We start from the raw sequence: 27261 nt of genomic DNA on the forward strand, positions 1-27261 counted from the left end.
CCTTCGACCACCAACCTCCCGGCCAGAGCTGGGGCCCCACTGCCCAGGGCCTGCTGACCCTCCCGCAGGCAATCTCACGGCGGAGCCTCTGTTCGTTGTCACACCCCCACTACGGGAAATAACTTCCATAGCATCTACAAATATCAGACAATCTGAGCCAAAGTTTACACGACAAAAGGATTATCGTCCTCTCTGCCGTGGGTTGAATGGGTCCCCCCTCCCCCGCAGCTTCATGTCCACCCAGAACCTCAAAATGTGACTTCATTTGGAAATGGGGTCATTAGGATGGGCTGTGATCCGATAGGACTGGTGTCCCTTTAAAAAGGGGGCCTGTGAACAAGATTCATTCATTACCCAGGGCCACGGCCACAGGAAGAGACGGAGAGAGGTGGCCACAAGCCACAGACTGCTGACAACTCCAGAGCAGAAGCAGCCCTGGGACAGACGCTCCCTCGCTGCCTGAGGAGGAGCCACCCTGCCGCCCCTTGGCTTCAGACATCTAGCCTCCAGATCTGCCAGGAAATGAATTTTGAGCCACCCGCCCAGGTTGTGGCACTTTGTCAGGGCAGCCCTAGGAAAGTCGTACACCGTGGGACAAACCCCGAGACAGCAAGGCTCCAGGAGGGCTGATTCAGCAGACCTGTGGCGTTGTGAAAGACCCAGTTGTCTCCAATCCTTCTGCCCTGCCATCCGCAACGTATTAGCCATGGTCTGCCTCATGGTTACAACACGGCTGCTGTGGCACCATGCATCCAGGCAGGTGTGAAATCGTCCAGCAAAAAAGGAGGGTGTGTCCTGCCAGTGCCTCCTCTATCAAGGAGGAGAATGGCCACGACTGGCTTGTACAAAGGATGATTCATTTCCTAGGGCTGGGGAGGGGGCAGCATCCGAACAAAAGAAGGAAAACGAGCAGGGATGCACAGCCGGGGCCCTGGAGTGAGTGGCACGCAGGCCTACAGCAGATGCAGGCAGGGGGGAATGTGGGGACTCGGGGGAGGGGGCAGAGGGTAGGTCCTCAGCCCTGCCCAGCAGCCTTGTCCAAGCCCGGCCTCCCTCCCCCTCGCCGCCAGACAGCGTGTCGCCTCTGGGCTCCCAGCACCATCACCCACACCTGCCCGAGAGAACCCCGGGACCACTTTTAGGACACAGGGCCCAGGTGGGTGCCACCGTGTCCTCCAGTGACAGAGGTGGCAGGGGAGGATCTGGCCTCGGCAAGCCTGCAAAAGATCCCACTGTGTGTGGAACCGCGCCTCCCCCAAAGCTGTGTGGAAGCCCTGCCCCCAGAATCTATGAAACAGGGTCTTGTGTGTATCTTTTGTCTTTTTAGGGCCGCAGCCAGAGCACATGAAGGTTCCCAGGCTAGGGGTCTAATCGGAGCTGTAGCCGCCAGCCTACACCACAGCCACCGCAACGCGGGATCCGAGCCACGTCTGCGACCTACACCACAGCTCACGGCAACACCGCATCCTTAACCCACTGAGTAAGAGACCAGGGATTGAACCCGAAACCTCATGGTTCCTAGTCGGGTTTGTTAACCACTGAGCCATGACAGCAACTCCTGAAACAGGGTCTCTGCAGGTGTATGTGGTCAGGATGAGCTCACGCTGGATGACAGTGGGCTGCAGTCCAGTGACTGGTGTCCTTCTAAGAGGGGGGCTTGGACACAGACCCGCAGGAGAGGCCACGGGACAACGGAGGCAGAGACGGAGGGGCACAGCCACAAGCCTCAGAGCACCAGAGCCCCCAGGACCCTCTCCTGACGCCCTGAGTCGGTGGCCCTGCAGGGGCTTTGCTCCCAGGCTTCTGGCCCCAGCACTGGGAGGGGACAAACTTCCCCTGTTTCAAGCCCCCCAGCCTGCTGCGCTTTGTCACAGTGGCCCTGGGACACACAGAATCCCCAGCTCCCCGGCTTCAGCGGCCCACACGGAGGCCCAGAGGCAGACGACCCCTCCCGGTGCCTCAGCAGCTCGGGTGGCCCTGCCACGAAATTCTGAGTAGAGACCAGGTCCCCCTGGGTGGGGTGGGCGTGATCAGGGCTGCCCCCACACGCTCCCCTCTCCCTCTCACCCCAAGTCTGACCACAGGGTTCCCTCCTGAAGCCTCTCCCAGCTGAGCCACACTGTGGCCAGACCTTCCCTCCTGCCTCGGGGCCTCTGCCTGCTGGCAGTGCGGTGTCCGCGCCCCCAAAGGCGGCCAAGAAGGAGGGGACCCAGAGCGGGCACAGGCAGACACCCTGAAACTGGCACACAGGATCACGAAGCGGCATTCATTCCATCAGACAGCTGCCCTAACCAACACAGAGAATGCAAAGCCACCACAGCAAGGGCCTGCGAGCAATTCTGAATTTTCTAGTAGCTGCAAATAAGCAAAGGAAGGACATTGGGTTTAATTCTGGAGCTTACGGAACCCAGCACACAGGCAATACCCCGTTTCAACAAGGGATCCATGCATATGCTCTGAACCAGCCTCCTACTCTTTCTCTGGTCTCAGCCTCGGAATTGCCGCCCGTGGGACTCGGAAGGCGCATCTTACCTGGCCTGGGCGCGCTGCAGGTGCCCGCCGGCCACACGTGCCGCGCACGCTGCCCGGTGTGGCGGGGCTTTGGGGGTACCCCTCCTCTGCGGACTGACAGGGAGGGGCTCTGTCGTAACGCACAGCCGCCCAGAAAGCCTGGGACGCCCAGCAGACCTGGTCGCGCCCGCCGTGTGCCCTCTGGGCCCGCCCTCCGGCCCCGGCCGTGCGGGGCTTCCTTCCTGGACGGCCGTCCGCTCTGCGCTGCCTCCCGGCGCCCTCGCTGCTCTTCAGCGGGTCCCTCACTGCGCCACCAAGTCGTGCACCCCCCGTCTCTGTCCCAAATGCGGTGCTGGACGCTTACACACCTGTCCCCAAGCCCCTCCCGGCGGCGTCGGAGGCCCTGACCCCGCCCCCGCGCGCTGAGGGGCGGGTCCGCCGCGGGCCCCGCCCACCACGGGCCCCGGGCGCGGGCGCGGAGCCGGAGGCCTCCGCTCCCCCGCCCCATCACCTTTTCCAGAAAGTTCTCCCCCGTCAATAAATGCGGGTGGAAATGGCCCATATGGAAACAGCATGTTGTTAAAACCACTGATTAAGTTTTACACAACCGCGTGAGAGCGAACGAAGAGGTTTGAGCTTTTTAATTTAAGAAAAGAGGAATATGATATAATTTCAATTTGTGATGAGATAAGATGTTCTCGAGATTGCGTTTCAATTGGATTACAGCCTGATGTACTTGGTGAAGTGTCAGCGGCTGCAGATGAAGGTGTGTGTGTGATATTCTTTATTAACAGCGTAATGGGCCGCGTTCGCGCCGTCTGTCTTCATCAGCGTCTCGGGCCCACCTGGGACACCTGCTTAGCGCAGACCGGAAGCTCGGGCCCCAGCCGCGAGGGCTGCGGGAGGCATCCAGGTGGGCGCCCAGAAGGGCTCGCAGGACCTGCCACAGCCACCTGGGCGCCGGCCTCCGCTGGGAGTGAGGCCTGGGGCAGGAGGGCCCTGGGGGTCAGGGCGCCAGACTTAGGGGCCGCGTGGGGGTGCGGGGGGAGGGCCGTGGGGGAGGGCCAGGGTCTCCGGCCCACGCTGGGTGGGAGGGATCCCCGACCTCAGGCTGCACCCCTCCCGCTGGGGCTGCCCAAGCTCACGTCCATCGTGCACAGCGAGCTCCAGGCACCCAGGGCTCCAGAATGCCCTGACACCCCCTCTGGGGTCTTCGTCAGCCCCCACCCACTAGTGTGCACCCCCCCAGCCCTGCAGCTACTGCGGGCAGGGAGGCCTCGGTAGGAAGAGAGGGGAGTCGTGCCCACCGAGCAGACCGGGCTCCACCCGTGGGTGCCCGCTCAGTGACTCCGCCATGAAGGGATCCCGCCAGCCCTGGCTCAGTGGCCCAGGGAGGGCTTGGGTGGGCTGGAGGAAGCCGGGTCACACCTGGATATGTCACCTAGAGACCTGGGCAGCCCTTTCTTCCTGGGACCCTGAGATGCTGGGAGGTGGAGGTGGAAGACGACACCGATGCTCTTTGTGGGGGGGCTGTGGCTCCCGCCTTGGGCCCAGCCAGGTGAGGCTCCTCCCCTGGGGGGCCTAGCTTGGGGGGGGTCCAGGGTCTGCTCTCTGCACCTCTCAGATGGAGGCCAAGGACCCCAAGATCCAGCCCCGCCATGCCAATGTGTGACGGGGGCAGCTCCGGGACAGCTGCTCCTCTTCCAAAGGGCAGAGGGTGGCTACATGACTCTCCGGGACCCGTGATGGGCCTGCTTCCCAGGGGACCACCCCTGCACCCCCACCCCCGAGGTCCTGCCTCCTCCTGCCTCTGTCCTCCATGCTGTGTGACCCAGGGAAGGCTGTTTCCCTCTCTGGGCTTGGGGAATGGCTAGGGCACAGGGAGCTGGGGTGCCATCTGTGGGAAGGGCCAGGTCTCTCTGTTACAGACTGAGACTCCTGCCCTGGGGGACCCCCTGGCCTCCACCAGGCCCTGGGAGCCGTGGGGGGAGGGCTGGGACCAGCCCGTGGGGGCTGCAGGGGTGAAGGAGGCCGGTGAGGGGCCAGGTGGCATGGTGGCCCCACCCCTGTGGTCTCACAGTGAGCTGCAGGGACCTCATGTGCGTGCTGATGCCCCCATTCCTGGCCAGGGGCTGTGTCACCAGGGGGGGTCACTGCCCCCAGATCCCTGCAGAGGTGTGGGAGCTGAGGCTGGGGACGGGATCCCAGTGGCCACACAGACCTAGGTCCCTCTGGGCCTGGGAGGCAGGGCCGCCAGCTCTGAACTGCCCCCAAAAGTCCCCGAGGTCGTGAACCCTTCCTGTGTCCCTCAGTCTTCCCCTGCACCTGCTTGGCTCAGGTGACTCAGGTCTGAGTTGGGCAGGAGGGGCGGCCCGCTGTGTAGCCCCCACCCCGGGGGCTGGCCCGCGTTGGGGCCGGCGGGCGGTCTCTGGGGCTGGCGGGCGAGTGGTCCAGTGTCACGGCCGGAGACGCAGGCTCCATCACTCACTCACTCCGCCCTGCGTGCCGGGCACTGTCTTGGGTGCTGGGGACACCGTAGTGGGAACGTGGGTCTTGGAGACGAAACAAACACCCACCTTCCCAAGGGGGCCTCCAGGTGTCAAGAGTGGGCCAGGGCAATGGGCAGAGTCGGGGGCTCAGAGAGCCCCTCCAAGGGGGGCACACAGGTGAGTCAGCAGGGACCTGTCTTAAGGAGCTGGCCTGGGGAGGACGGGGCTCCAGGCGGGGGCGTGGCCAGGGCACATCTGCCCGGAGGGAGGCCGCTGTGGCCAAGCAGAGGCAGCACTGCAGTGAGGCCAGGGTGGAGGGATGGCAGGGAAGGGGCCCAGCTTATGGGGGTGGGAGCAGGGACGGGGGAGGGCAGGCAGGAGCCCCCGGCCCAGCCCACACCCCCCCAAGCCCCCCATCCCGCACACAGCCAGGCGTCAGTCCCAGGTGTCTCTGCCCTGAGTGTCCTTCACTCGAGCCCCCAGGCCCTCGGGGCTGCGGGTGCCGCGAGGTGAGCGTGGGTGTGAGGGGTGCCATCCAGGGGACAGCCCTCCCTGGACACGTCCTCCCCGGTCCACTGGTGGGCATGCTGGTTCCCCTGGATACACAGGCCTGGGAACCGCCCAGATGTGGGCTCACGTCCGGCTGGGCCTCTCGCTCAGTGCTGTGCCCTCTGGAATGGCTGTGCCCGGCTCCCATCTGGGCTGTGGGCCCCCTTGGCTGGGTGAGAACCGGCTGAGTCTCCTCCACATTTAGGGGCAGCAGTGACACCAGGCCCCCCCTGTAGCAATGGACCACCCTGGTGGTCCCCATGCCACCCCCCGCCCCCTGGCTGCACGGATGCTGCACGACCTGGTAACTCTGGTGCAACCCAAGGATGCCTTCCTGCTTGTCCTGCCATGATGGGGTCATACAGAACTGCCCTGGGGACCTGACCACTAACAGGGGCTCTGTTACCCTGAGCCCACCCAGCACTCCCAGGGCGGCCTCTGGGGTCCCGGGGAGCAGCCATGATGGGGGGAGCTCCTCCCCAGGGGGTCACCTCTGAGGCGTGTGCAGGGCCAGCCCTGTTGCCCCACTGCCTGACCGGCTGGACAACGCACCCTTTGTGAGATTACACCCCCGCCCCCCCAAATCCCACACAAACCCCCACCCACCAGGGGCTCCCAGAGTCAGGTGGAAGGCCAGGCCCAGCTGACTTGCTGTGTGACTTGGGGCGGTTGCCAGGCCCCTCTGAGCCTCGGTGTCCTTATCAGTAAAATGGAGCTACTCTGCAGAGTGGCCCTCTGCCTCCCCCTGCTGGCAAAGAGACCTCACTGCCTCAGTCCCGGGTGGAACAAGCTTGGGAGGAAGGTTTCGGAGGCGGGGGCAGGGGCCCCCTGGCCAGTCCAGGCCACCCTCCATAGCCCTCCTCCTAACACGCAGATCCCACCCAGGGCCTCTGCTCAGAACCACCCTGGCGCCCAGCACCCAAGGGAGGAAGCCAAGCTGCTCCACCCAGCCAAGTTCCTGCAGTCCAGGCCCCACTGAGCACCGGGGGCAGCCCGTCTCCCTCCCGCTGCTGGGGGTGCGGGGTCTCCCTGCGCTGGGAGGCCAGGTAGGAGGTCTCTGCGCTCCTCCACCATCACTGCTGCACCAGACACAACCACGTGACCCCATTAAGCCTCCCTGGCAACATGCCACCGTCAGCCAACAGAGGCTCAGAGAGGGCAGGGCCCTAGCCCGAGGCCACACAGCCAAGCAGCGAAGCATGACTGTAAGTCCATCTCTGCAAGGGGCAGCCCCCCTCCCTGTCCCAGGTCACATCCTGACCTCAAGTCCCAAGAATCCCAGCTGAGACCCTCCGGCAGCCCGTGAAGGCAACGAGATGCAGCGAGAGCTCAGTGCACTGAGCCAGGGTCTCCCAGCTCTGTCCCTACCGGGACCCATGGGGCCTGGACCCCGCCAGCCACCAGGAGGGGGAGTGCTGGTGCTCTGCCACTGCCCAGGGCCCAATGGGACCACCACGGGGGGCTCTGAAGTGGCTGGACGGGAAGTGGCAGCACAGGAAGACACAGCCACAAGAGGCCCTCACACGATGCGGAGGCTGAAGCCAGAGGGGAAGTTGCTCTCCGGGTCTCCTGAGGGGGGAGGCTCTGCCCCCTCAGTCCTTCTCTGCGCCACCACGTCGCCCCTCTCACCAGAGTCAGAAAGGGCGGCCCGCTCCCTGGATGGAGAACTCGGCCCATCAGGACCCAGACGGCCTCTCTCTCAAGGTCAAGGTTGCAGATCTCGGCACAGATCCCCACGAGGGGCCGGCATCAAACGCAGTCTGCACAGACCCACCCGGGCCCGGCTCCTGTAAGCCTCGCGTCCCGCCTGGCCACACGGCCAGGCCAGGAAGCAGCTAAGTGCCTGTCTCAGAGGGGCCCGGCCAGGCCCAGAGGGGGTCAGGGCCCGCTCACGGCCAGGGCACGTCCACGCTGGCGCAGAAAAGGAATGGCCGGGACCTCTGGGCTGCCAGGTGCACGTGGCCACACGGGAGAGGCAGTTTCTTTATTGAGGCCACCTGGACCCCACGGAGAGGACAGTGCAGGTCTCGTCGCCCAAGTCCCCACCCCGCCTCCGACAGAGTCCTGCGGCCCCGCCAGGCAGCTACTCGGGGGTCCTGCTTCTGCTCTTCGGGGACCAGATGTTGGACAAGCGGAACTTGGGTTTCTTCCTCTGGTCCCCGCCGCTCCTCTGCAGGTCTGAGGGGCAGACACAGGGGCTTCGCTCGCCCACCGCGCGGCCAGCGCCCCGCGGCCGTCCCTTCCACCCAGAGCCTGAAGGAAGCCAGGCCCCAGCGGGGCCGACCCGCACCCCGCCCCCAGCGGGAACCACCTGCCCTTGGAGCCTGGACTGGGCGCGGCCTGACCACATGGTCACCGGCTGCTCCTTGGATCCCTCAAGTGACAGGGGACTCGCTCCCTTAGGGTGAGGCTGCCTGTGCCACCACGGGTCCGGCACCTACTCCCAAGGGAGGCCCAGCGGCCCCCGAGCCCACCCAGCCCAGCCTCCCGCGCCCGCGCTGCCCACAGTCACCCAGTTTCTGGATCATGCTCTGCAGCATCTGGTCCTCCTCCTGCTCCCTGAAACACACGGGCTGTGAGGGGCTGCACGCCCGAGGCGGGGGTGCACAGGCCGCCCAGGGGCCCCTTGACAGCAGGGTCACCTGGCCTGTCACCTGCCCACAAGCCACACCCTGGCACCACCCTCCCCCGCCTCTGGGCAGGTCCCTGCCCTCTTGGGACCCAGCCCCTCAGCAGGGACCTGGGGACCAGAGGGACCTGGGAGGACCTGGGACAGGGACGGACGTGGGGGCAAGAGGGGCCAGGGGGCATGAGGGGCCTCCTCAGGGGGGCGCCTCAAAGGCAGGTTGCCCAGCGCCCTGCCCTTGGCCTTGGCCCCCACTTGCCAAATGCACAACGAGGGTCTCCTACTCCCACTGACACGGAGGGAGACTGTCAGAGGGAGGGGACCCGGGCCTCCCCTGGGCTCCGCCCTCCCCTGGGCTCCGCCCTCCCCTGCCCCCCACCTGGCCCCACCCTCACTGGCCCCCTCACCTGAGCCGGTCCTCATCCAGGAAGTCGACAATGTCGCTGCGGTCATTCACCGTGGTCACGTACTGGTTCAGCAGATCCTGCTCCCGCTGCCGGTCCTGGGGGGACTTCAGACCCTCTGCAGGCACAGACAGGACACAGTGTCCCCCTCCCCACGCCTCAGCTCCTCCACTGGGGGGGGGGGGCCCTGGGCCATCTGGGGCCTCCCTCTTGGTGACGCTGGCTGAACAAACGAGTGAAGAGTGATGAACGCCCAGAGCAGAGCCCTTCCTCCGGGCGCCGCACCGGTCCTCACAGAAGCTGCCCGGCGTAGAGACGCGGAACAGGCTCAGGGCACCGCTGTCCCCCTCCCACAGCAAGGAGCAGGCAGGGGCTGCCAGGACCCCAGCCCCCAGCCCGAGCTTGTACATCAAGCTCGGCCTCGACAGTTCACACCCACAGACACGCACGACCTGCACCCTGCACGTGTCAGCGGACTCAACCCTCACAGCAGTGAAGGAGGTGGGAGCCGGAACTGCCCTCACTGTGCAAAGATGAAACCCAGGCACAGAGAGGTTGAGTGACTCCGCCAAGGACACACAGCCAGGAAGCGGAGGAGCCGAGACTCCACCCTGAGCTCCAGAGCGTGCGCCACAGGCACCTCCCCCAGGCCACCAGCTGTAAGGGGGCCTTGGAAAGGCCGCACCCAGGCCCACCTTCTGGGGCCAAGGCCCCCCGCCCCCAGCCCCGCTGGCCCAGCAGGAAGGCCAGTGGACGCACCAGGCTTGGCCATCAGCCGGCGCAGCTCCCCCTCGAGGTCCTGCTGCTGCTCCTCCAGGCGCTGGTCCCTGGCCCTGCCGAGGTGGCGCAGGTGTGAGGCCTTGTCCACCCGCTGGCCCCCCAGCCCGTGCCTGGGGGGCGCCTTCCAGGAGGCCGTGCAGGCGGGGCTTCTCACTTGTACATCAACTCGGACTCCAGCCTCAGCAGCAGCTGCTTCTCATGGATGAGCCGGAACCAGTCCACCATGAGAGCATCCTCCGCGACGTCTGTGCAGAGGACCAAGGCGGGGCTGAGGGCAGGGACCGGGGGACCCACGCGGGGGGCCTGGCCGGGGCCCCAGGGCCAAGGGGGTCCCAGGGCCAAGCTGGCTTGAGGCCAGGTCAGGGCACTGAGGGGGAGGGGGAGGTCTGACCCAGGGATGGAGGGGGGCTGGCCTGGGGGCAGAGGGGGGCATGGGGTCAGGGTGGTGTCCGTGGGGGTCTGGCCAGTGGTTAGGGGACCAGCCCATGGTGGGGGCTGGCCTGTGGAGGGGGGCTGGCCGGGGACTCACCCCCCTCGGCCGCACGCAGGCGCTTCTCCAGCTCCACGCCCCTGAGCTCCAGGACGTCCAGCTGCCTCTCGATGTCTCGCACCTGCCTCTGGATCTCCTCCTGCGGCACGTAGTCCGGGTGCAGCTGGGAGGAGGGTGGTGAGGGGTGACGGGGGCAGCAGGGCCCGGGGGGCCCAGCTCCTCGCCCACCTGCACCCGGACTACTCACCCTGCCGGGGGAGGTCACTGACTTGCCAGGCGGAGCGGGGACCCCGGCCGGGCCCAAGGGCCTCCCTGGAGAAGAGGCAGGACCGGTCTTTAGGCACCAGACACCAGATGTGGTCAGGCAGGGGGTCTGACCCGGCCAGCCCCACCTCCCCCGGATGCCCCCTTCACCCCTGGCTTCCCTGCTGAGCCCAGGAGGCCCAGGCAGCCCCACTGGTCCCCCAAGCTCTCAGATCCAGGCCCTGTCCCCAGGAAGTCCCCACACCCGCCCTGGGCCCTGCCCTCCTGCAGGACAGCAGCTCCTGCCACCCGGACCCATGGGCTCCAGGAGCAAGCGCTCTGTCACTGCCAATGTCTGTGGCTCGGGCGCGAAGAGGACGGGGCCCTGTCCGGTTCTCCTGTGCCTGCCCCGGAAGGGCCTGGAGCCTCCAGGCCTCAGGGCCCACCTCGCACGAGTGGAGCTCAGCGCCTCCGGGTGGGCTCAAGGCCAGCCCCCCCCCCCCCCCGAACATGCCTTCCCTCCGTTCTGGGCTCCATGAGCTCCTGTCCATCCTCCAAACCCCCAGCCAGCACGTCCTCCGAGAGGAGCCTCCTTCCCTGCACCCCAAGCAGAAACGAGGGGCCATCCCCGTGCTGACCTGGTTTGTCCTCCTGCTTCCAGCTCCAGGCAGGGGCTTCCCGCCCCGAGGGCTCGGGCTGAAGCCAATTACCAGAAACGTCCAGGCTGGCAGGGACAGCCAGCTTCCTGCGGCGGGCGGGGGACGGGGACGGGGAGGCGGCTGCCCAGGGCAGGGGCAGAGCCACGTGTCAGGCCAGCAGGCCCTGTGCCCCCCCATGCCCCTTACCGCCTCCCACAGCCAGGCCCCCTCAGAGGAGTGCCAACACGGGGGACCTCACAGCCCTGTGCCCTCATCCTGCCCAACTGGTCGTGTCCACGGGAGGTGGGGGGGGGGTGGCGGGGGGGGGGGCTGAGCCTCCACAGCTTGGAAAACAAGCTCAGTGGGCTGGTGCCCTGTTCAGGGTCACCCGGGAAGTGACATGGAGGCTGGGCCCAGATCCAGGGGACACAGTGCTGGGAGCAGACACGCGCACTCATGCAGGTGCACACGCATGTGCTCACGTGCATGACACACACGCCCACCCGGGGCCATCGGCTCCTCTGGCTGAGCAGGTGCGGGGATCACCCAGAACAGGCTGCCCAGTGGGGGAAGGGCTGGGGCTTCTGCTCAGCGTTACCTGAGAGGCTGGCCCCGGGGCCGGCCGGGCCTGGTGTCCTGTCTGCCGGCACGGGGGTCAGGGTGACGCGGATACCCCCCTCGGAGCTCCCGGAGGCCTTTCCGGGTGTACTGCCCACCCTCGGCTCTCCACGAACCTGAGGCTCCTTCAGCTCCAGGGCCCTGGAAGGAAGTTGCGGGGGGAGATGGGAACAGGCACCGCAGCCCCCCGCAGGCCAGCCCGAGGGAACCACGCGGCCTGAAGGTGGGGCCCAGCGCTGCCCACCCGTCTCTGTTCCTGACCTCCCACCCCCCTGGGCACAGGAGCGCCCACCTCCACAGGTGGGCACGTGCACAGGTGCACACAGCAGACACACACGCAGGTACACGCGACGGCCAGACGGCCACGAGCTGACCTGGTCCACGGAAGGCTGCTGTGCCCACCCCCGCCCCTGTCCTAACTGAGCTCTGGGGGGCGCTGGCCCTACCACTGCCAAGCCCACGAGCCAGTGGTCCAGCCCGGCTCCAGGGGCAGGCCTGGCGCTCCCGTCCCCCGGGCCTCCCGCCTGGTTCGCAGTGAGGACCCCGCAGCCCTGACGGACCCTCCCACGCCCAGTTACACGCGGGAACGCGGCTCTGGACGCCCAGGCCAGTGCACACCGGCGTGTGCTTCCACCATACGAGCAGACGTGCACACACCCTGCTGTGGGGGCAGCTGGCCCGTGCGGGTGCCGTTATCCACCCACAAGCATGTGCCAACGCCCAAGGGTGTGCCAAGCCTTGCGCTCACCCGGGACACAGACTCCCGCGAGCACAAACCCCAGGAGCCCCTGCCGCCCCTCACCTCTCAGGGGGACTTTTCTTCTCCACGGGCTTCAGGCGGGCCCTCCATCCTGCCGGCCCGTCCTCCTGGCCCTCCTGGGGACCGGCCGCCGGGCCTGGGGGTGGAGGGGGCAGGGGGGTCTGCTGGGCAGGGCGGCGCGTCCCCATCCCTTTCCCTCAGGCGACCCTCGGCCAGCCAGGCTCCTGGGAGGGGCATGGGCTGACCTGGGGACAGGACTCCACCCTGTGCTGTGTGTGCCGGGGGAACCACTGCCCCTCCCTGGGCCTCAGCCTCCCCTGCTGCCAAACAGGCCAGGGCATGGCCAACTGAGCCCTGCGTGTGCGGGGAGACCTCGCCTCCGTGCTCAGGACACAGTGGCCTCCTGGTGGGGCCTCAGCCACAGGAAAGCCGGCTCTGTGTGGTTGCTGAGTCGCTCGCGGATTCCCGGGACCCAGAAGAAGCCCAGCCCACAGTTCTGCAGAATGTGCAGGCAGGGGCTCGGGGGGCCAGCTCCAGGGAGCATTGGGGTCTGTCCAGCCCAAGGGCACCGTCCTCAGGATGGGGCAATAGTGACAGACATGCAGGGATGGTGGCTGCACAGCCCCTCAGGGGCTGAGCCACGGGGCAACTGCCCAACGCAGCCCGGGTGGGCAGGTGGGTGACAGAGTCTCAAGAAGGACCCCAGGAGCCGGGCTGTGCAAATCACAGCAGACCCGCAGGCCAGCAGGCAGCGGCCACGACACACAGAGAGAAGCTGAGTGCCAGGACACAGACCCACAGGCCCCAGAAGCCGCCCGCAGCCCTGCCCTCACCCCACCCACGTTAGGGGGCTCTTACCCTTGGCCAGCGGGGCCTCCGGCTTCGGCCTGGAGCCAGCACCTGCCTTGACGGCCCCCGAGGGTGCAGGCGAGACCTTCTTGCCTGCCTGGGGCGACGCCCGCATGGTGCTGCCTACACTCAGAGGCGCTGGTGGCTCAGTCCTCGCAGCTGGGTTCGGGGCCTGGGGAGATGCCAACCTTGACAGTTTGGCTGACGGATTTGCTCCTGACCCTTCGGTTCTGGGATGGGAATTCAGAGCAGGGGCGGGGGCCAGGGAGGGCCTGTGGGTGAGGGATCAGGTATCAGGCATGGGTGGATCCAGGCACCCCCTCCCACCACGACTCCAGACAGAAGCCCCTTCCTCCCGATGCCCACCCTCCTGAGGGCCGAGCCAGGCCATGGGCATCACTTCCGGCACTGGCATGTCAGCCTCCTTCAAGTCTGGTGTGAGCTGATATCAAAATACCCCCAGTCACACCATGCACAGGGTGTTGGGGGAGGGGGCCGCAGCCCCTGTCCCTCCCTCCTCCCTCCACCTGCTGGTCCTCTGGGGCGTCGCCGTGGAGGCCTAGCTCTGTCCTGAGTGACATGCGCGAGGCTGCAGGGACAGCGGGGCCCAGGGCAGGCACCGGGCACCTCCCCCAGCCAGGCGGCTCCTCCAGGTGCCCTTAGTCACCTGAGTTCTCACCCGGTTCCAGCTGGGTTCCCGGGACGGGCTGGCCCCACCCTTGCACGGCCGGGCCCCCAGAGCCCCAGCAGCCCTCAGCCTACCCTGGCAGGCCCTGGGCACCACGGCTGGTCCAGCAGCAGGGAGACAGCTCCGAGCTGAAATACCCCCAATATGAGGGGTAGCAGGAGACCGTGGGCGCAGCGCCATCTGCCGGCCTGGTGGGGAGCCTCCTCACTGGAGGGGTGACCATCGTGGGGCACATGGGCCCCCCCAAGTTCACATCCCCTGAAGCTCGGGGCGCGCCCTGATGTGGAAGCAGGCTCTTCGCAGGTATGATCAAGTTAGGTGGGGTCACCCTGGATTCAAGAGGGGCCCTAACCCCAGTGGCCACGCCAAGTGTCCTCGGAAGAGAGGAAAGGAGAGGACAGACGCACAGGGAGGAGCCTGTGAGGACAGAGGCGCCGAGCATGCAGAGCGCCGGCCCCGCGGCGGGCGTGGCCCTGCCCCCGCTGGACTTGACCTTGGGCCTCCGGACCGAGAAGGAATAAAGGTCGCTGTGTCAGCCGCCGCGGCGCTCTGTCCTGCAGCCTCGGGACACGAGCCGGGGAACCCTCCTCCACCCCATCCCCCCACATCCGCTCCGTGTCCCGCGTGCAGAAAGCCCTGGTGGCACTGGGCTGTGGGCGGGGAAGGCTCAGCGCCCCCCACCCCTCCGCTTGGATCGCACAGGCCACGGTGCAAACCCCCTGTGGCCTCTGCCTCCTCATCTGTGAAATGGGCGATCTCGCCGAGGAACAACCGAGTGTGCGCCAGGCCCCGGGCGGCAGCGTCCTGCCCCTGCGCCCCAGAGAGCATGCAGACCGGCTTCACAGCAGTAGCCACGTCCCCTCCTGCTGGCCACCTGGCACTCCGGCCCCTCGGCCACACTTCCCAGCGGAGGAAACAGTCAGGGGCAGAGCCCAGAAGGCCTCCCCCGCCGCCCCGACAGCCCCGGCCTCCTGGGGCCCGGGTGGCTCGTGCCGCCAGTGCCCCTCCTCACCCACCTGCCGGGGGCCTGAGAGCCAGCCTCCCTGAGCTCTGGAAGCGCCTTCTGGAGGAAGCTCCGTGCCTGCGCCTTGCTGCTGTCCCTGGAAGCGGCGTCCTCGGTGGCAGCGGGGACCTTGCCAGCCGGACGCTGGTCGAGGGCAGCTCCAGGCGTCTGGAAGAACCTCTCCCGGGCCTGCTGCATCCTAGAGGTCGACGAGGTGGAGGCCGGAGCCTTGGCCGGGGCTGGAGATGCTGGCCTTGAACTGAGCTTGGTCTGGGGGGCGGCGACTTTGGGGGTTACCTGGCCTTGCGGCGTGGCCGGGCGAGGGTCCAGGGCACTCGGGGTCGTAGCCGGGCGAGAGCTGCCTGGTGGCAGTGACCACCCCGTCGGAGAGCTGTTGGTCACATGAGTACTGGCTTTGCCAGGCGCAAGGCCCGCCGAGAACCTGGGCCCAGCTGGGCTCCCCATGGGGGCGTGGGAGGAGGCGGTGGTGGCCGGAGGGTCAGCTGTGGCTGGAGCAAAACCTCTGGCAGTCACATTGCCCACCCTGGGTTCCCAGGCAGGTGGCCTGGCTTTTGGCCCTGCGTCTCTTTGCCCGTGCGCCTCCTGGGCCTCCTGGGCCTTCCTCGGGGCGCCGGGGAGCTTGGAGTCCGTGGGGCCGTGGGGGCTGGCAGAGGCGGTCTCGGGGTGGTGGCTGGAGCAGACGAAGACGCCGGGCTCTCCCGTGGCTCTGTAGGCCCCCGAGTGCAGCGTGCTGGAGCACTGTTTACACCTGGGGGTGGGCGGCAAGCAGACGGGCTCCAGCCTCTGCAGGTTGGTGCCCGCTTCCCCGGAGCGCACGCCCGGCCCCCGCCCGCGTCCCCCTCACGCAGCTGGCGATTCACTCAACAAACACCTCTTCTCCAGGCTAGGCATGCTGAGTCACTGGCTCCCCCGAGACCCTCGTCTGGGGTGCGGACGCCCCCGACACCGCCCGCGCCCATCCGCCCGCCCCCGCCCACCTGAAGCAGCTGCGATGGTACAGCCTCCCGTCGGCCAGGTGGCGCTGCACCAGGTGCACGTGCTGCCCGCAGATGCCGCAGGTGCCGCTGACGGAGCTGGGCGCTGAGGCCGGGCCCTGGGGAGGGGCGCCCGCTGACGCGTCTGAGCCCCAGCACGTCTGCCCACAGCTGCCCACCCGGCGGACGAGGTCCCATTTCACGGACCCGACAGCCGAGGCCCCAGAAGAGGCTCAGGCAGAGGTGGGCTGGGCTCTAAGTTCAGGGTCTCCAGCCTGGCCCGAGGGGAGGGGGCTGGGGGCCGACCTTGGGGGTCTCCGGGGACCCGGGGACGGATGCTGGCACCTCCCGTTCCCACCCCAAGGCACAGAAACCGACCCAATCCCCAGCCCCCCTGGGGGGAGCCTGGAGCCACGGCCCACCCCCGAGGGACCACCCACCCTCCGTCTCCTCCTCTGAACTGTGGGGCGACCCTACTCCCTGCAGGGCTGGCCTGGGAGTGAAGGCCTCAACCCTGCCCTCTCTCCCAGCCCCACCTGGGCGGGAGCGGCCTGAGGCAAAGCCCCTGCCCGAAGCCCAGAAAGGCCTGGGTTAGAGGATGGAGCTCCACCTGGCCTCAGTTTACCGGTCTGTACAATGGGCATCCTATCCCGGCCTGAAGGAGCTGCACCAGTCCAGGGGCAGCGGGGGCCGTGCCTGGGACCCCACCCATCCTGGGCACAGGGACACTCAGTGGAAGCTGGTGGGAAATCCAAGAAGCAGAGGAAGGGCAGCTGGGCACTTACAGCCTTCCGTGGCGGCCCTTCTGTGCCCCCCTCCTTCCGCGGGACAGTGGGGTTTGTGCTGACTGGAGACAGTGGCTGCCCCCGGGCTGGGGTGGGCAAGGGCCTGGCTGGCTGGGATGGGGCCTTCTTTCCAGATGGTTCCTCACTGGAGTCCGATGGAGGCCTCTTCACACCGGCCATGCCCCCAACTGGAGGGAGACACACACGGTCAGGGGGCACCTGGTTCTAATAAAGCTATCCGGGGCCAACCCTGGCCTGGGGTCCCTGGAGGCACCCGCTGCCAGCACGGGACCTGGAGCCCAGGGTGGGGGTGGGCGCGGGGGAGCGACGGCCCCAGCGAGCCCCCCTTCCCAGGAGGGGCCAGGCCTAACCCCGGCTCCTCCCTCCCCTCGGAGGGCGCAGATCTGGGCTCAGGGAAAAGGGACTTTCTGTTTCCTCACAAAGCGGGACTCTTAAGGGCGTCTGGCCCCGTGCCCAGCGCGATTCCGGGGATTTCTAAGCCTGGGGGAGGGGCTGGGCTGCTGGAATAAAGCATCTGGAAGAAAGTCCCCTGGGCCTGCCCCCCCTCCCCCGCCCCCGGCCTGCCCGGGCCACACCCTGCCAGGGCCAGCTGGATCGCAGCACCAAAGCCGGGCGTCTGGAGCCAGGCCTGGGGCCCACCCGGGGTGCCACCCCACCAAGGCGAGAGCTCTGGGCACAGACCCCCAGGGGTGCAGATGGCAAACCCAGGCCTGGGGAGGGGCAGGGGGAGCTGGTGCGTGCACCCAAGGGGCGGCAGGAGGCCTGGGGCTGGGACCCTGCTTGTCACACAGGACCGGGCCCTGGCTCCCCTCAGAGGAGGCGGCAGCCCTGGGCACCATGTGTGCTCCAGAGAGGTCCCCGCCTGCCTGACCCATCCCAGCGCGAACGCCCAGCAGCACTGGGTGCGGGCTGGGGGCTGGGCAGGGACCCCAGAGGGAGGGGCGCGTGCTGGGGGCTGGGGCGCGGGGCCGGGCAGCCCACTCACTGGGGGAGCGTCCGTGGAAGTAGTTATAGTACTGGGACACGTAGGTCAGGATGCTCAGGCGGTCGGGCACCCTCAGCGCCACCATGTCCTCGGCATCCAGCAGAGCCGGGATGCCCAGCTGCTCCTCAGCCACACGGAAGGCCTGGGGGGGGGCGGTCAGCAGGGTAGGAGGGGGACCCTTCCCCTCCCCCCTCCTCAGCCAGGCCACCAGCTCCTCCTGGGAGGGGCCCCGAGGCAACAGACCCGCTCGACGCCCAGAAAAGTCTGGGTTCAAGGTTCATGCTCTGCGTACTTGGCCTCAGTTTACCCGTCTGTACACAGGACTCACACCCCGGACACAGGGCTCGGGGAGGGTACCTGCGGGTACCTGGTAGCAGCAGCTGAGGCCGTGCACCAGTCCAGAGGGGCCCCAGCTACTTGTTCCCAGACTCCAGTGCCATGGCACCGCTGAGACCCCTCCATGGCCCCCACACCCCTGAGTCAGCCTGGACGCCCTGGCCAACATGGCCCTTATGTGCCCGGTTGGGGGCAGCTTTCTCCATGGCACGGGCCCTCCCCAAGCCAGCAGGTGACATGGGACCAGAGCTGGGGGGGGACCTGGAGGCTCAGACAGGGACATTCGCTGGACAGGGGAGGGGTTCCCCCAGCAGCCACCTCCTCTGCCAGGGGACTCTGCACATGGCGTGCTGGGCTCTTCCTCGCTCCCCTCCCCTCCCCCGCCAGCCTGGCCAGGCTCCTGCCTCTAACGCCAGGCTCCTGCCTCTAACGCCAGCCTCACCCGATTTTGCCCAAACCTCTCTAACCTCACCCTAAACTGCCACACCCTCCATGGAGCAGTGACAGGGACACCGCAATCTCTGTGTGTCCAAGATAAGGCTCCTGGGTGCCCAGACCTGCAGCCCTCAGCAGTGCCTGCCTCCACACCAGAAACATAGGCCTCCCATCGCTCTGACTCCAGAGGACATCCAGATGGGACTCCTTCCGCTGCCCCCCTTGTCACCCCCTCCTCCACTCTCTGCACAGACTCCCGGGAAGTGGTGGCAGCTGCCAGCAAAACACCCGAGCCTCCCTGCTCCTGTTCCAGCCTCCTCCCCCTCTGTTCCAGCCTCCTTCTGCTCTGTTCCAGCCTCCTCCCCTCTGTTCCAGCCTCCCCCCCTCTGTTCCAGGCTCCTCCCCCTCTATTCCAGCCTCCTTCTGCTGTTCCAGCCTTCTCCTCTCTGTTCCAGCCTCCTCCCCACTCTGTTCCAGCCTCCTTCTGCTCTGTTCCAGGCTCCTCTCTGCCTCTGTTCCCATCTCCTGCTCTGTCCCAGCTGTGGCCCTTACTGTTTCACCCCGCAGGCCCTCACCTTTGTCTTTAGCCAGCAAGGCTGGCCCTGTCCCCTTCTGAAGACGCTCACCACTCCCCGACACCCCACCTCTTCCCTGTGCTGCCTGTTCCTGCCACATCCTGTCTCAGGGTCAGGGCGGTCCGACGACCCTGTCACGGTGGATGTGACCTACTCCAAGCTGTCCACGTGCAGCTAGTGAGTGTCTGAAGCGTGGCCAGTGCAGCTGAGGCACTGAATATGTCATTTTATTTCATCTCAATTAAGTTAGATTTAAATTCAAATTGCCCGCGCCGAGTGGGGCTCCCTGGGCACGCAGATTTGACCTGCCAGCCGGAATGCCAGCTCCGGGCTGGGGGCATGCATGGACACGGGGGGCAGTGCACATGGGTGGCCGGGGCTGGAGGCTGCCTTTCCGGGCATCGGCCCACAGGGGTCACAGAGCTCATTGTGCAGCAGGAGACAAGCTGGCACAGAAAGGGGTTCCACAGCAGGACAGCCGAGCAGGATTCGAACCCAGGCCAGCCTGAGAGCAGACCCAAGCCAGGACCCACCCAGGGCCCTGCCCTCCCCACCCCTTCCCCGCCAAGAAAAAGGGGACCTGGAGGGCCCCACTACAAGATGGGGGCCATTCTGGGGAGCAGGGGTCACCTGGCCTGGACTGACTGCAGAGCCCAGAGGCGAGCTCCTGGCCTCCACGTGGCCACCTGCAGGTGGCAGCAGCGGCACGGGGAGGCCCCACCCACTCAGGTCCTGGGACTCTGGGGACCGCGCACCCCAGCTGGGACAGCAGGAAGGGGGCACTCACCAATTGGTTGTTTTCATAAATGTTTTCCTTCCTGAGAGCATTGAAGTTTCTGGAAAATGAAAATACAAGTGTTCAAAGCAGCTCAGCGTCCGGGGGGGGGGGACCAGGAGGGCTCCCCGAATCCACCTTGTCCAGATGGGGAAACGGAGGCTGGGGAGGAATGAGGTCACACTGCAATCGAGACGAGGGCAGGGCTGGACACAGGCCACAGGCTCTGGGCACAGGGATGCCGCCAGCACCCCCGGTGACCTGGGCAGCGATGGCCACACAGGCTCCGGCTGCAGCCTTCATCCCTTGCCCGGCCGAGGCCCTGGCGGCGGGTGGGGGGGGTCCTGGGGAGCCCGCATCCCATGGGTGAGAGGCCCCATGGACGGAGCTCCCCCCTGCCCCCTGGGCAAGCAGGCTGGACCCCCTCCCGGCTCCCGTCACTTTATTTACCCAGTGCCTCCCGTGAACACTGCCACTCTCAGCTCTTTACAAATACAGACCCACACCTGTAGGTGCTGTCAACGCCCGCCTCTCATGGACGAGATGAGACACAGAGAGGCTCCCTGACCTGCCCGAGGTCACACAGCTGGAGGACTGGACCAGAGCCAGGCCACGGCCTCAGTGTCTGGGTGTGTGTGCCCACCGGGTGCCCAGCCTCCTCCCGAGGGAAAGACCCTCAAGGCTGGGAATGTTAGAACCCCAGCTCCCCCCACATTTGACCCCAAGGGTGCAGGGGCCTCTGCCCAGCCTGGACGGCAGGCCTTGCCAGGTGGGTCCCAGACCCACACATCACAGCCAGAAGGATGCTCGAGCAGAAAACACAGCCGGACCCCAGCAGGCGGCCCGGCCCGGCCCGAACGCACGTCTCCAGGGCCAGTTAAATATGGGTTCGCCTGTCTGTCTGTCCTCATGCTTTGCCACTTGGGGTGAGACGCGTGGTTCCAGAAGCCTCGTGGCACAGGAGCGAGCTCGGCTGCCAGCCGCATCCCCACTCACCCACCCAGGCCCCGCTGTCTGACCCGGGCGCGCCCTCTCACCTCTCGGGGCCTCAGCGCAGTGTCCCCGTCTAAGCTGGTGACCCAAGCTTCACACGGTGAATCTGAGGGCGCCGGCTCAAGGCCAGGCAGGTCTCAACCAGAGCAGGGAGCCAAGACCCTGTGGCCAGTGGGGTGGCCTGGCTCCCAGCCCTGACCCGGGGACAGCCCAGGGAGGCCAATTACGCAGACGAGGAAACTGAGGCATGAGGCAGCGGCCGGCCCTGGGCCACCTCCCTTCTCGGGGGCCCCGTCGGCCTCCAGCAGCCTTTCATCAACCTGCTGAGCGCTCCTGGAAACCTCGCATTTCCGCCTGGACCACCTCGCAGGTAACGTGTTCCAGATGCTGAGACCACCCCAGGAGAACAGAGGGTGCTTTGTGCCCGGGACAGGAAGCAGGCAGACCTGACCCCAGGGGACGAGTGACCAGAGCAGCCTACGCCCACCGATGTCCACAGGCACGCGGAGCGGCCGGGCTCCATCCTCGCCTAGGGGCCTCTCCGCCGTGCTGGCCCCTCCATCCTCGGCGTCTGGGCCGCCCTCCCCTCCCCCCGCCTTCCCTTTGAAAGCTCAATCTCTTCTCCAGACCTGCCCCGGGTCACTGACCGCATCGGCCGTGTCCTCAGCAAGATGCCCGGTGCTGGAGGGCAGGATAACAAGGTCTGTTTTGTCTCCAAACAAGCGAGAGAAGGAAGCCCTCTGCCCCCTGCACTGGCCTCGGTCCACCCGCAGGGCCGCAGCGGCTCTGGCCTGCCAGCTGCCCACAGGCCCGCTCTCCCTGCAGACCCAGGGCTCAGGGTAGATCGGGGGGGCACGCAGGACAGCGGGGCCCGCCCCTGAGCAGGGTCAGTGGTGCGCGGGCCGGAGGCTGCAGAGCTGCCTTTCCAGTCGGGGGCAAGGACCCCGCCCCCAGCACCCAATCCGAGCTGCCTGCCCGGCCCTCTGGCCCCACGGCTCGGCCGGGCCGCCCTGCCAGGCCCACGGCCACCAGCCCCTCCCAAACCGTGCTCCCTCCCAGCACCGCGGCCCCCGGCCTCAGCCACGCTCCTGAGGCTGAGCGCACGTCCCCATGACCCCACGTCCCCGGGTCCCCACGGCAGGAGGCTCAGCAGGCAGCACCTCGGTCCCTGGAGCTGCACAGCACAGCTCTGAAGCCCGCGGGCTGGGGACACGGCAGGGTCGGGGCGGCCTCCCAAATCCTTTCAGGGAGCGCCAAGGAGACACCCACCCGGCCCTCTCAGGAAGCCCAGTAGGACCCGCTTTCCGCCAGCAGGCGGCCCCCCGCCGGGACGGGCCAATCCTCCCCAGAAGCTACGTGCCGGAGCCCAGGCCCCCGGGCCTCAGAAAGGGACCTTTCGGAGAGAAGCAAGTTACCAAGAGTCAGTGGGGGCCCTGATCCAAATGACGGATGCCCTTGGAAACAGCATCTGGAAGCGAGATGCACAGCAGGAAGGCAACGTGCCGGAACGGAGGGGGTTGGGGGGCGGGGAGACCGCTTCTGCCAGCTCAGGGCCAAGGCTGGACGGGCCGGGGGACAGCAGCTCCCTGTGGTCCCCGCCGTCGGCAGGACCTAGACGTACCCGATTTGAAATTGTAGGCGCTTGCCTAGAAAGGAATCGACCTGGGATCCACTGCCTGGACCCTGGCTGGACGGGCCGGGGGACAGTGGCTCCCTGTGGTCCCCGCCGTGCCCGTCAGCAGGACCTTGTTTGGCAGGGCTCGCAGGCTGATGCCTTGGGCTGAGCCTCAGGCAGGCGGCCGGCTTGCGTTTAACGCCTTGCTGGACCAAACTGGACCAAACTGCACCAGCTTCGCCCCACTCAGCCGAGGGACGCAGGGCACCCTCCCCAGGTCGATCCCTTTCTAGGCAAACTCCCGGAATTTCAAATCGGGGACGTCTGGGGATGCCTCCCGGGCACTGCCAGGGCCAGGCACACAGCTGGTGCTCTGTAAACGCTGCCGTGGTTAACGCATCGGCGCTCGCCAAGTGCGGGGACCCCTGTGGCGCCTGTTTTCCCGGTCCACACAGGCCGAATGAGTGAATGCGTGGGTTTGCATGGCCAGTGCCAGCCGGCGTGTGTCCTGCCCTGGCCGGGCCGGGCTTGGCCGAGAGACCGAGATGAGCGTGGCTTCTCCTGGCTGCTGGCCTCCTCCTCCCCCGACGCCCCAGGGGTTCCTGGAAACGTGCACCCCTTCCAGATTCCCGGAGAGCCGGCCTCACACTGTTTATTTCTCGGAACAGAGGGCAGCTGCGTGGGGGGTGGGAGCGGGGCCAGGGGGCTGCCAGATGCAGGGCCTCTTACCCAGGAACCCCCAGGACACCCAAGTCAATCCCACCAGGAAGGGGAGCAGAGAGGGAGCACGACAGACGCAGCGAGGCTCAGATCAGCGGGAGGAAGGAACGGGAAGTCCAGGGGGAGGCCACAGGGCAGAAGCGGAGGGGGCTTCAGGCACAGAGGCAAGGCAGGCACCCCAGCAGAGGCCCGGGGGTGTCAGGCAGAGTGCACGTGCGGGGGCGTCCCAGGCGGGGCCTGGAGAAGAGGTCCCCGTGGGGGCAGAGCTGGATGGGGGCCTCCTTGTCACCTGGCTGCAGGCTGCAGGCCTCCCCCGGGATGGCACAAACCCTGACCCCCACTGTGAGCAGGGCCCAGCCAGGAGGGGCCAGCCTGTGGCTCCTGCACCGGCCTGAGGAAAAGCGGGGGGTGTTGGGCCTTGGGCCCCCAAGCTGCCCCCAGGAGGCGGGCCAGCAGCCCCTTTCTGCCCTCCTCCTGAGAGTCTGGCTGGACGGTGGCAATAGGCCCTCAGGCCAAGAACAGAAGGCCTCTGTCCCCAGGCAGCTTCCTGCTGACCAGGAAGGGAGGTCGGCTGGGACCGGGGCCCAGGGCCCAGCCCCCTCGGCTCTGGCCCAGGAAGGGAGCTTGCGGGTGGGGGCCTTGGGGAGCCAGTCTCCTGACCCCCAACCACAGTACGTCTCCAAGAGCACAGGGGGAGCCGCGCCTGCTTCTGGTGCAGCCTGATAGGGGCCCAGAGCCAGAGGGAAAGGCCAGGTCGCCCCACGGGGAAGGGGGGGCAGTGAGTCTGCACAGAACCCCGGGTCCTGAGCCCCGAACCCTCCAGAGCTCTTACCCAGGGCCCTTCTGTCACCCTCCCGCCTTAACCGCCCCCAGAGCAGGAAGCCCGGCTGGGGCCCTGGGAAGCACTCCTGCGCTGGCACCGCCTGCCTGCCTGCCCGCCTCTCCAGGAACCTCAGGCCCACAGGTGCCCAGGTGCGGCTGGAAGAGGAAGAACCACTCCCTCTAGCTCCGCAGCTTTGGGCCTGGAGGCAGGAGGGGTGTTTGTTTTGGGCGGTTCCTGCCCTCACCTGACTGCTCAGCAGTCGTGGGAAAACAGACCTGCAGGCAGGCGGCACCCTCGGGAAACCGGGGCGGGCACACCGGCCAGGGTCCCCCCGGGGGGACTGATGCAGGTCACTGGTGAACCCCCAGACCTCAGTGGGCAGAGCCAGAGTGAGGATCAGCATCGGGCACGGAGCCCCCACCTGGCGGCGGGCTCCGCGCTGGCTCCTCGCAGCTGCCCTCCGCGGGGGCCCAGAGGAAACGTGCCGCGGGAAGCAGGATGAGAGAAGGCAAAGGGAAGGACTTCCTGGTGGCCAGTCTAGGAGGCGGCGGGGGGGGGACAGGATGTCCACTCTCCTGCTGCCAGAGGGTCTTCGCAGGGTGGGGGCTGTGGGGGCGAGTCTCACCCAAGTCTGGCCCCAGGGGACTCCCCAGAGGGGACGGCCCCCCGCGTGGCCCTCCACGGTTCCTCCCCTTCCTGCCCTCGCCGTGGGGGCGGCTCAGGGCTTCTTGGGGAGACCGACCCCCTCCCAGCCACCAACTCGCCCAGAGGCACTGCCGGGACCAGAAGCGGGGTGCGGACACGCGCGAGCCCACACCCACGGTGTTTGATCAGCCAAGATCTGTGGCGTCCCTTCTGGGCCCCCCCACGTATGTGAAACTTACTAGATTTCTACCGCTGTCGTGGCAAATGTCTGCAAACTGGATGGCTCAGACTAAGGGATATTATTTCCTCTCCATCCATCCGGGACCAGAAGTCACACATCAAGGGCCAAGCAGGGCCTTGCAGGCAGGGCCGGGCTCCCTCTGGGGCTCCAGGCCTTCCCTGGCTTGTGGCCACGTGCCTGGTCTCTGCCTCCGGGGTCCCATGGCCTCTGCCCCCGCCCTGCCACCGCAGCCACTCAGCCCCCGGCACACGCCCCCAACTGCAGACCGCCAGCTGCACACCTGTCACGTGCCAGACACGGTTCCAGGCTCTGGGGACACAGCAGCAAACACATCAGACGGACACCCCCAACCTTCTGGTGCTGACGGTTGGGCGGGGGGCACAGATGACCAATAACGCAGCCAGCCTGTCAGTAAGATAGTTCACTGCCACGTTCAAGGGCGGGCAGCCCTCCTCTCCCAGCTTCCTCCGTGACCCACCTCATCACTCTCTGGAGTTACCTTGAGCTTCGGTTCATTTATCTCTTTGCTGTCTCTGTACCTAAAAGGTCACTCCCAGAGGCAGGGGCCAAGGCCGTCTTGTAGAGTATGCAGTGCTGAGTACACAGCAGGCACTCAATAACGGTTACAGGAGCTGCTGTAGGACACAAGCTAGTGCCTGCATGTGTACACACCCACATGCGCTTGTCCTCAGGCTGTGCATGCTGGGACAGGTGCACGCACACACGCACACAGGCCTGTAACCCCAGCGCAGCTGGGAACAGATGGAAGCTCCCGGCTCGGAAAGGCCCCAAATCTCCAGCTACACCTGCGCAGCGTCCCGAGCCTGCACCCTCTCTCCCTCCAACAGCCACTTCTGCTGACCGTCCAGGCTGCCGAGCCGGGACTCTGCAGGCACCCAGGTGGGCCTCAGCCTGCCAACACCCACTGCCAGCCGGTCTCCCAGGCCCCACAACCCTGGCGCACCCCCGGCAAAGCTCCTCTTCGGGTGTTGGCTGGGGAAGGGCATCCCGCCTGGACACCTGGCTCCGAGGGCAACATCCCGGGCGGGAGCCGAGAACTCCCCACGTGGCTCTCGTAGGCATTTCACCAGCCCCGGGAGGAGGAAACCGCCTCTTTCTTAACACTGGTTTCCCCGCAGAGGGCAGGGCGGTGCTTGGGGACAGTCCCCGGGGTTTCGGGGAAGTCTGGGTGCAGACGAGGTGTCCCCAGTGCCAGCCCTGGTCCCGCTCGATGTGCTGTGTCCTGAACAAGGATGCCTCCTACGCACACAAGAGGCTGGAGGGCAGCCTGGAGAAGGTGCTGCCTGGAGACCTCCCTGCAAACACGCCCCACCCGCCCCTGGCTCCAGCCGTAACTTCTCGGGGAGAACGCTTTTGATTACACATCACGCTATTTCCAGAAGGAGTCTTCCGAGGACACCTTCCTGGGCCTCCGGCCACCCAGCCCGGGCCCCTTCCCTTGCAGCTTTCCTCATTGTGAATTCTCTTGAGGCGTGGGAGCCAGGGCCTCAGGGCACAGACTTCGGGGCCAGCAAGCCAGGTCCCAGTCACAGCCAAAGAGCGTTTGCTGAGTGAATAACAGATGGAGAGGAACCAGGGTAGGGACACGATGTGGTAATGAGGCACAGGCCCTCCAGCCTGGACTCCAAGACCTCCTAGGGGGGACCACCTAGCCCCCCATCCTCCCCACCTCCCAAGGCTTCCATCTTACGCCCTGTCACCCTGGGGTAAGAAGGCCTGGTCAGTGGGACCTGGGGGAAAAGGGGTCTCACGCTTCCGGCTCTCATTGGCCCCTCCCCCAGAGTGACCCCAGGCTGCATTCCTAAAGGTGCTGGAGCGGCTGGGGGAGGAGCAGTAGCACACAGCACCTCCAGAGTGACCGGCCACCCCCTGATCTGGTGGGCAGGTCCCAGGACAGGGGGCTCTCAGAGCCCAGAACGGCAATTCTGCTGGCCTTTTCCCAGGGAGACTGACCGGGAGGGAGGGAGGGCTGGCTGTGGCCAGAGCCCAGGACGCTGGCCTGAGTCACAGACTGACTAAGTCGGCGGGGGCGGCCGGACGTCCCGGCTCCGGCCCAGCTCCACTTGGTGGCGGAGCACACGGAGGCCACTGGGGGCAGCCTGCAGGGGGCCACAAGGCGGGCGTGCCTGCAGGACCGGGCCGGGCTCCGCTTGGCTCCAGAGCGCCCCGCCAAGGCTCTGGGCCTGGAGTTCCGACCGCGGTCCATTGTCCCCGCCCCCAGCCGGAGCAGCAGGGCCTCAGTTTCCCGCCGGAGGCCGGCGAGCGCAGGCAGCGGGGGGGTACTCACATGAGGTCCGGCCGGTGGCGGTGCAGGATGGCACAGAAGGCCAGGCCGTCGCGGAACGACGTGGTCATATTGGTGATGCTCACGTCCCGGTAGCCCTCGCACTGCTGTCGGCACCACTGCTGCAGCGCCGTGATGGCCGCCATGCGGGCAGCGGCGTCCGCCCGGCCAGCGCCGGGACTCCGACAGCGCTTCCCGGGGGCTGCGGCCCGGCTCGAGCCAGCAGCGGACGAGGAGCTGCGGCCGAGGAGCCCAGGGAGGACAGAGCCGGTGCCGCGGCTGAGCAGCCGGCCGAGGGCGGCCGGAGTCCGCCGGCCGGGCCCTGCCCCCGTCAGGACCACGCCCCCGCCCAGGCCCCGCCCCG

The 27261-nt window shown here is 67.0% G+C and overlaps 1 protein-coding gene and 1 long non-coding RNA gene across 7 annotated transcripts in view; both read right to left on the reverse strand.

Annotated features, from left to right (window-relative positions):
- LOC106507343 (uncharacterized) overlaps window positions 1–2907 on the reverse strand; it is an 85339-nt gene extending 82432 nt beyond the window's left edge. For both annotated transcript variants that reach the window (XR_014839589.1, XR_014839590.1), the window contains exon 1: window positions 2533–2907. This is a non-coding gene — a long non-coding RNA (uncharacterized LOC106507343). The remainder of the gene's footprint in view (window positions 1–2532) is intronic.
- Window positions 2908–7495: 4588 nt separating this feature from the next.
- Window positions 7496–27207, reverse strand: MICALL2 (MICAL like 2). 5 transcript variants are annotated; one of them, XM_085015985.1, is made up of 18 exons: window positions 25071–25587; window positions 24873–24997; window positions 19568–19616; window positions 17435–17576; window positions 16429–16616; window positions 15647–15762; window positions 14662–15417; window positions 12967–13229; window positions 12151–12244; window positions 11329–11489; window positions 10731–10871; window positions 10097–10161; window positions 9889–10012; window positions 9514–9604; window positions 9339–9412; window positions 8583–8697; window positions 8062–8108; window positions 7496–7727 (listed from the first exon to the last, which is right to left on the reverse strand). In XM_085015985.1, the coding sequence occupies exons 2-18, from the start codon at window positions 24923–24925 to the stop codon at window positions 7633–7635; spliced, it is 2574 nt and encodes an 857-aa protein (XP_084872111.1). In that variant the 5' UTR covers window positions 24926–24997; window positions 25071–25587; the 3' UTR covers window positions 7496–7632. The 5 variants fall into 5 exon arrangements, with proteins under 5 accessions (XP_084872111.1, XP_020941618.1, XP_020941616.1 ...); XM_021085959.2 differs by lacking the exons at window positions 24873–24997; window positions 25071–25587 and adding an exon at window positions 26901–27207 and having other exon boundaries at window positions 8062–8101; XM_021085957.2 differs by lacking the exons at window positions 24873–24997; window positions 25071–25587 and adding an exon at window positions 26901–27207.
- Between the last annotated feature and the right edge of the window lie 54 nt (window positions 27208–27261).

The sequence above is a fragment of the Sus scrofa genome, chromosome 3, assembly GCF_054392235.1.
Source record: "Sus scrofa isolate SSC_HxYL_T2T_F1_AM1 chromosome 3, Sscrofa_HxYL_maternal_Yorkshire_Landrace_v2.0, whole genome shotgun sequence".
NCBI classification, from domain to species: domain Eukaryota; kingdom Metazoa; phylum Chordata; class Mammalia; order Artiodactyla; family Suidae; genus Sus; species Sus scrofa.

Excerpts from the sequence above, each read along its gene's own strand:
- MICALL2 (XM_021085957.2), bottom strand. The coding sequence starts at position 27,043 with ATGGCGGCCATCACGGCGCTGCAGCAGTGGTGCCGACAGCAGTGCGAG. Across the intron at positions 9,413-9,513 it reads GAGTCCGAGTTGATGTACAA|GGCCAGGGACCAGCGCCTGG; the intron begins GTGAGAAGCCCC and ends CCACCTCGGCAG. Across the intron at positions 7,728-8,061 it reads GAGCATGATCCAGAAACTGG|ACCTGCAGAGGAGCGGCGGG; the intron begins GTGACTGTGGGC and ends TCTGCCCCTCAG.